Source organism: Prionailurus bengalensis, chromosome F2 (genome assembly GCF_016509475.1).
Source record: "Prionailurus bengalensis isolate Pbe53 chromosome F2, Fcat_Pben_1.1_paternal_pri, whole genome shotgun sequence".
Taxonomy (NCBI): Eukaryota; Metazoa; Chordata; class Mammalia; order Carnivora; family Felidae; genus Prionailurus; species Prionailurus bengalensis.
The window spans coordinates 30,010,780-30,018,712 of NC_057353.1; the positions used below are offsets into that span (position 1 = coordinate 30,010,780).

Below are 7,933 nucleotides of genomic sequence, written 5' to 3' on the forward strand. Positions count from 1 at the left end.
GGGTGGGAAAAGAACTTTGGAATAATTAAATAATAAATAATAAGTATAAATTTAGAGATCAAAGTGAAAAAATGGATCCTGTATCTTGTCTACTGTATCAGAACCCAGGCCTAATGACTGTAGTAGAGATAGTTTCTGTGACTTAAAATGAGATTTAAAGAGTTAAAGGAGAGAGAAAGTACTACAGAAACAGAACATTGTGTCGTTAGTTATCACTAGAAGTGGGTCTGGCCTCACTACTTACTTTTTCTTGGTTTAATGAATGCCCCTGGGATTGCCTGTTAAAGCTCGCTGCTCTGTCAGGAACCCTGTTGAACGTTGGAGGGAAATTTTACTGGTCTCCAAATGATGAAAAGGTGCTCTCAAAATTTTTCAAAGGAGTAATGGTAACCTCTGAAAATTTTTGCTTTAATTTACAATGATTGAACAAGTGGGCAGTCTTCCAGCAAGAGATCTTTTAAGAGCTTGCAAGTACAAAAGAGGGTGAGCCTTTTGCCTGCTGTAAAATGTGAGCCTCTTTGTAATCCCTATTGTTTAAGAATTCATGTAAAGAGACTAGCCCAAGAACACCCAAGAGCTATCCTTTCTACCTCCAGGAAGGTAAAGAGGAGAATTTATTTTGAAGCATAATAGGGCTGCCAATAATAGGGCTGCCCACCCACTTGGCCTGGAAATTCCAGAAAAGTCTTCAAAAAGAAAAACCCCGCTGCCATCTAGAAGTAGTTAGTCCATTATTGTTAGAGAAGGACCAGTTCATTCAGTCAAGAAAGATTTCACTGAGAACATGTGACTCGAGCTGAGTATTGCAGGCTAACCCAGGTTTGCCAGATACAGGAAGAAGGGAAGAAAAAGCATTCTAAGGAGGGTTAATAGGCAAGTATATGTGGTGATTGTAACGCTTTATTTTTTTAATGTTTATTTATTTATTTTGAGAGAGAGAGAAAGAGAGAGAGACAATCCTAAGCAGGCTCCACACTGTCGGCACAGAACCCGAGGCTCAACCAACTGAGCCACCAGGCACCCTTACATGTGGTGATCTTAAAAATAACAAAACAAAAAGTATACGTTTTAGTGCCAAAAGTCAAGGGAGGAGGTGGAGGTGAATGCATAAGGCATCGGTGCTGGCAGGGGTGGTCATCTGAGAGGGTGGATGTGGAGCTGTAGATCAAGTGAAGGCATTTGTCAGCAAAAGGAAAGTCATGAAGTTGTGAAATCAGATTCAAGTTTCAATGAGGTGATTCAAGTTGCAGAGTGGCCTGGTTTAAGGAGTGGCTAGCAATTGTAACTAGACCATTAGAAGGTGAATGCAGTTAATACTAATTAAAGAAGAATGAAGGACAGGGTGAATTAAGATGGGGATAAAGGGAGGTGCACCTGGGTGGCACAGTTGGTTGAGCATCCAACTCATGGTTTTGACTCAGGTCATGTTCTCATAGCTTTGTGGGTTCAAGTCCTGCATCGGGTTCTGTGCTGACAGTGTGGAGCCTGCTTGGTCGGGATTCTCTCCCTCCCTCTCTCTGCCACTTCCCCACTTGTGCTGTCTCTGTCAAAAAAAAAGGGGGGGGATAAAGAGCCCCCAGAAGTGAAAGCGATTTGGCCAGGATCACATGGAGAGGTTTCCTTGATCTGCAGTCCTATGGTTTTCCATACCCCACTGTCTTTACTACTGTGTCATTGTTTATTGTCATTTGCTTTTTGCAAAAATAAGTGTCCTGTTATGTTCTGTTCCCACATGGCTAATAGCAGCCTCCCTTCTCTAGAATACCATTGCACTAATCACACCCTGATTTGCACTATTTGTAAACCTGGTTTTTGTTTGTTTTTTTGCTTAGTTTGGATACCATTCATTTATTATAAAGGAGGCATGAAAATTATTTACATGATGAAAGATTTCACAGCCTCAGTGGAATGGGCAGCTTCATGTGATGCCATTCAATAATGATTTATTTCAATCTACATACTTTCCGAGAATGTCACCATCTCTAAGTAAGAAATAGTCCTTGTCATCTAGAACTACTTTGGTGCCTCCATATTCTGGCAAAAGAACTTTATCTCCAACTTTCACGCTAACTGGCTGAATCTCTCCACCCTTTCTTTTAGAGCCTGGTTCAACAGTTACTACTGTTGCTTGCAATACTTTTCCTTGAGATTTTTCTGGAAGCATAATGCCTCCTTTGGTAACAGTTTCAGCTGCACTCTTTTCAACTAAAAATCGGTCAAAGAGGGAAGTAAACTTTCTAAACGCCTGTCCTGTCATGACTTCAGACACTGTAATTTGTTGTAAACTTCTTTTACATAGGATTCCTTCACTGCTTCAAACCTAGCTTTGAATGTAGCTGCCTATCACTATGCTTAAGGTCCCAAAAAGTACATTATGTGAAGCCAAACATACATTCTCCTTATCCACCCTGACTATCATGACTTCCACCCTAATGAGATAAACCAAAAAATGCAGAAACTTCAAAAAGACCCGTTACTTCCCCCAAACAACCTGATATTAAAGAAGATATACCAGCAACTCTGTATTTCCTTTCCCGGGCCTCTACCATGGCCTTTTTAAAAGTTTCCCAACGTGTTGTATTTCCCAAGAAGACACACAAGTCCCCAAACAAGTTGGGGCACACAAGTCCCTACAGAGGAAGAGGAAAAATTGAGGTAGCAAAAGTAATAAAACATTCCTGATTCTTTTCAACCTCCTATTAACTGTTCCATGTCTTAACCTTGGAGAAGGGGACAGTCAAGGCTTTGCTTTTTGGTGGCTACACTCTCTGATCAATGTCAGGGACCATAAAATGATAGGAATGAAGAAACTGGAAAGGTATAAGTCTCTTGCCATAGGACTTTTCCTTCTTGAGAGCAGGGCTGAGGGCTCTTTTTCTCTAACTGCTACAATGGCTTACTTATAGTAGATATACAATAGTAATTAAATAAAGTGATCCTTTTTATAATTTTTCAAAAATCTGTGTTGGTCTTTATAGTTTAAGAGAATTTCCACATAGTTTCCTTTTGTCTTTTCCATAACCATGGAACATAATCAGTAGAAGTCTTATTGGCCCCATCATTTAGCTGATAATTCTAAAATATGGTTAAAATGCTTATACAAGCACCAATAGGCAGTAAATGGCTAGCCAGGACTCAGACCCAGGGTTTTAACTTGGTATTCTACTTTCTTCTACATTCTCAGGTCTTCTGCAGGACCCTTATTGTGACAGTTGTATTAAGGATCCTGGACCCACATATATGTCAATTTTTTCAAATTCCCAAGCAGTGATGGCAGGTCTCCATTTTCTGGTTGCGAAAGCATTTTTTTGAGAACTAGGAAAATGGGTAAAAGAATGCCAGTGATGGGATAAACCCTTGTTGTTCATCTATCCAGAGTTGATGAAAACTTATTAGGATTAGTCTTAAAATAGGAATATGGCATAGGGTGTTCCCTGAGTACCTATTATATCAAAGCACCACCACTGCCCAAGTGAGGTTCCCAAATCTGGGGACCCTCTGAAGGTATTATAAAAAATGGACACCCCGGGGCTCACTCCCCCCCCCAACTGAGTCAGACTCCCTGGAATTTGAGTCCCAAAATCTACATGTTTAAAAATACCTCTGGAAGTTTGGGGGGAAAAAAATCACTGGACTAAGGACTTAGTCACCTCCTTTGACCTCTCCAGATATTTTGGCCTCAGATGTTTTATCTGCAAGATGGGATAATAAGACCTTACTTCCCTAAAGCTAGGAGGCTAGATCTGATTAGTTCTTCCTGTCCTTTATGTTTGTAAAATTTGCAATTCAACTATTTATGTTTCTCATCAATCATACTGATGACTCATTGCTGCCTCCCTATGGTTACACCATTGCCTCCTCCCAGTTCCCTTCTCCAAGCCCTTCTCTCATTTATGATCCATCACCTCCTTGAAACTGTTCCCAACTGCTCCCACCCTGAGTTTACTCACTTCTCTTCTCTGAGCCCTTGAAGCATTTGTGATCCCAGCACTCACTTCACCAAGGAAGCCATTGCTTTGTGGTGACAACCTTTCTGTGTTAGGACTCCCACCTGGGTATGGACTGTCTTTGTTGATGACAGTTATGTTGACCAACACTATGTAAACTATTATTTTAAAACAGTTTTATAATTTCTTTACTATGCATGTTCAATAATCATGAAATAGGTCTTCTGAAAAATCTGCTATGCACAGATTTCAAGTTCAGTCTCTAATAGATATGAAATCAGGAATTTGGCTTTCATTACCTAAATGCAGTTAACTCTCCTCCCATGTCTACATCTTTAGACTTTTCAATTCAGGAAGAGTATAAAGCATTTCCTAAAAACAAGATTTTAATTAAACTGCAAAAGAATTTTTTTAAAAAGCCATGTTGAAATAACCAATCTCTGGCTTACAAGGGAAATAAACATGCTGGAAAGATAATGTACAGCATAAAAAGATGGATGTAATCAGCTCTTGCCAAGGTGCCCAGGGATGGATATGAATGCAGTAAGTTATGTTTTGACATTGAAGCATGTAGTATTCAACTTCTTCATAAAAAACCACCTTCTGTTTAAATCAGGGCTATCGTTAAATTATATCCAAAGCCCCTTTTCAAAAATCCTCTTAATTCAGAATTGCAATAAATAACTAGTCCCTAGTCTTAAAGTTGATACAAGATAATGCTTAAATATTATCTAATTGCCAGCTTATAAGGTCCTTGTTTATTTTTAATGTGCTCTTCTCTTTTTTAAACTTTTCAACTTTGTGGCATTAAGATTTGAAATTAGAGGGGCGCCTGGGTGGCGCAGTCGGTTAAGCGTCCGACTTCAGCCAGGTCACGATCTCGCGGTCCGCGAGTTCGAGCCCCGCGTCAGGCTCTGGGCTGATGGCCCGGAGCCTGGAGCCTGTTTCCGATTCTGTGTCTCCCTCTCTCTCTGCCCCTCCCCTGCTCATGCTCTCTCTCTGTCCCAAAAAAAAAAAAAAAAATGTTGAAAGATTTGAAATTAGAAAGAGAAAACTAATCTCCTGAATTAAATAGGCAATTGCATAGAGAAATTCACTGGAGCCTGGTGATGCCAAGGGGGAGCCCAGACTTGTGTGCTCACATTTTCAGAATGAGCCCCAGTGTCTCTCCAACAGTTCTCTACATGTTGCTGTACTTCTCTTTCAAGGTACACAAGTGTGGCAGGCAGAAAGGAATCTCATAAATCTCCCTAAAAGATCACTGCTTTCCAATGGCCCACCATTAACTTAACTTTACCCTTTTCTATAATTGTTTAATAACTAAATATTAATGAAATTTGCAATTGCAAATTATTATTGATCCCATGATAGGTTTCCTTGACCATCTATGTGATATTGTTTGAGTGTTCTAGAGTGTGTTCTGTAGGAAAGGAAACTAGGAAAGGGTGGAGATTGGGGAACAAATAGGGAGCTGAGAGAGCAAGTGACATTAGAAAAATTCCATTGGTCATAATTTATCAAATAACTAGAAAACAATCAAAAGGTTACATCTAGCAGCATTGTTCTTTAGGGAGTTTGCTAGAATTCATCATCATAAAAAAGTACTGGAACCAAAGTTTAGTGATGGATGAATCCATCAAGCAATAGCAAATATATCGAACATCTATGGATCAATGCAGGGAAGCATAATGACCTTCATGGACCACTTTTTGCTTTCATAAGTCCCTCCCATCATAACAATATTAATAGTAATATTATTTTATATAGAGACACCTGGGTGATTCAGTTGGTTAAGTGTCTAATCTATTTCCACTCAGGTCATGATCTCACAGTTGTGAGATCAAGCCCTGTATTGGATTCTGTGCTGGGCATGGAGCCTGCTTAAGATTCTCTCTCTCTCTCTCTCTCTCTCTCTCTCTCTCTCTCTCTCTCTCTCTCTCCGTCCCTCCCCCACTCTTTCTAAAAAAATATTTTATACAATTTTAAATATTTCAGTATTTAAGTTTTTCTGTTTTAGGCAAAATTCAATAGATCTTTATGGGGCCTAAAAGTGGGCTCTTTTTTCTGTAATATGAAAAACAAATTAAAACATGTGTCTAACCCTAAAAATTCTTCTTTAAAAAAAAAGAAGTTCTGTTTCTTATAATTTTAAAAGAAATTAAAATATTTTCACGGATCTCTAAAAATATTGTGGGCACATACTCTGTGCTATTGTGCCTGATAAGTTAGCCCTGAATCCATAAAGGCAATAATTGGTTTGAAGTGAAATAGGTCCTTTCCACTCTGAACTTTCATTTGTCAGATTTTACCTGGTACTAAAACCCTCTCCATGATAGGTACTTAGTGGTATATCTCTAGTCAAGAGAGGTCTGAAATAATATCTTCTCTGTACACCTGCTTGTAGGGTTAGTCCTTCTAACTAGTAGGAAGTCTCAAATCCAGTCTAACTTTTATATACTAACCTGAACTGGGAAAGTGTATTTATGGCACTGGACTGAAGCTATTTTCCAATATCCTCTGACTCAACTAACTTGCATACATTCTTAGGATATTTGACCAATAATTATATTTCTCACAGGCCTTAGAGACCTGCTAAAACTTTCAATGACTGATATTAATTAATTGAATTTAGTGACTGAACTAAGAATTGGTGATGATGATGATGGTCATGATGATGACTAAAATTATTGTCTAAGAAAATGATGTTTTCTTATATATGCTTGTTTATTCAAGAAAGAAATACAACTATGTGAATTTTAGTTTAGTTTCTTCCCCAGAGTTAATATACTTAACTGGCTCTGCTTGTCACTTAATAGTGTTTTTCCTATCCCCAAAAGAGTGAAAAGTCATAAAATAAAAATTTTTTTTTCCAAATACACTTATCTAACAATAAAGAAATTAACTTCAGAATTAAATTGAGGGGTGCCTTGGTGGCTCAGTAAGTTGAGTCCGACTTTGCCTCAGGTCATGGTCTTACAGTTCATGAGTTCAAGCCCTATGTCAGACTCTGTGCTGGCAGCTCAGAGCCTGGAGCCTGCTTCAAAGTCTGTGTCTCCCTCTCTCTGCCCCTCCCCAGCTCATGCTCTCTCTCTCAAAAATAACTAAACAGTAAAAAAAATTTTTAATGAAATTTTAAGAAGAATACAATGTATTATAAAGGGCACAGGAGAAAAAAAGAGAGAGAGAGAGAGAGAGAGCACAGGGAATCAAGAAGTTTTAGCCCTGAGGCACCTGGGTGGCTCAGTCAGTTAAGCCTCCAACTCTTGATTTCAGCTCAGGTCATGATCTCATCATTCTTGAGTTTCAGCCCCACATTGGGCTCAACACTTGACAGTGCAGAGTCTGCTTAGGATTCTCTCTCTCTCTCTCTCTCTCTCTCTTGCTCTCTCTGACTCTCGCTCTCTTCCCCTCCCTGCTTGTATTCTCTTCCTCTCTCAAAATGAAAAAACTTAAAAAAAAAAAAAAAAAAAACTAAGAAAAAAAAAAAGTTTTAGCCCTACTTCTGCCCTTTACAGAGATTTTGGGAAATTGAGATGCCTTCTCTGCATTTTAGAAATTGAGAAGAACTAGAGATTTCCCCACACCTTTTCTATTGCTAAAGTTCTGTGAAAGCAACAAAAATTTTATAATCTCTAATCAATAAAAGCACTTATTTCAATACTGTGCTCCTTTATGTGTACCTAAATTGCAAACTCTTAAAAATGCAGGCCTTGATCCCTGCCCCTACCCACTTCAGATGCTTTTACTTTTATTTTTTTTTTCTTGGTAGATGTTCTGGTGTTTAATAGGCACCTGCGCTGAGAAATACTAGTCTAGATAATAGAATTATAAAAGTTTCCATTTTGCCAGAGTTTTAGCCTATGTCCTAATTAACAAAGATCTATGTTGAAAAAATTAATCTCATTAAGATGTCAGGAGGAAAGCAAGGTACTAACTATAGTGACATTGCAAAGGGCTAAGGGAATGAATCAAGTTCAACACTAAAG

General features: G+C 38.7%; 1 protein-coding gene across 1 annotated transcript; it reads right to left on the reverse strand.

The window, feature by feature from the left end:
* Window positions 1-1,500: 1,500 nt before the first annotated feature.
* Window positions 1,501-2,975, reverse strand: LOC122496073 (10 kDa heat shock protein, mitochondrial-like). Its single transcript, XM_043602242.1, has one exon. It carries the CDS (start codon window positions 2,255-2,257, stop codon window positions 1,949-1,951), a length of 309 nt encoding a protein of 102 aa, XP_043458177.1. The 5' UTR covers window positions 2,258-2,975; the 3' UTR covers window positions 1,501-1,948.
* Window positions 2,976-7,933: the final 4,958 nt, after the last annotated feature.

Coding starts and splice junctions, on each gene's coding strand:
- LOC122496073 (XM_043602242.1), bottom strand. CDS start 2,257: ATGACAGGACAGGCGTTTAGAAAGTTTACTTCCCTCTTTGACCGATTT.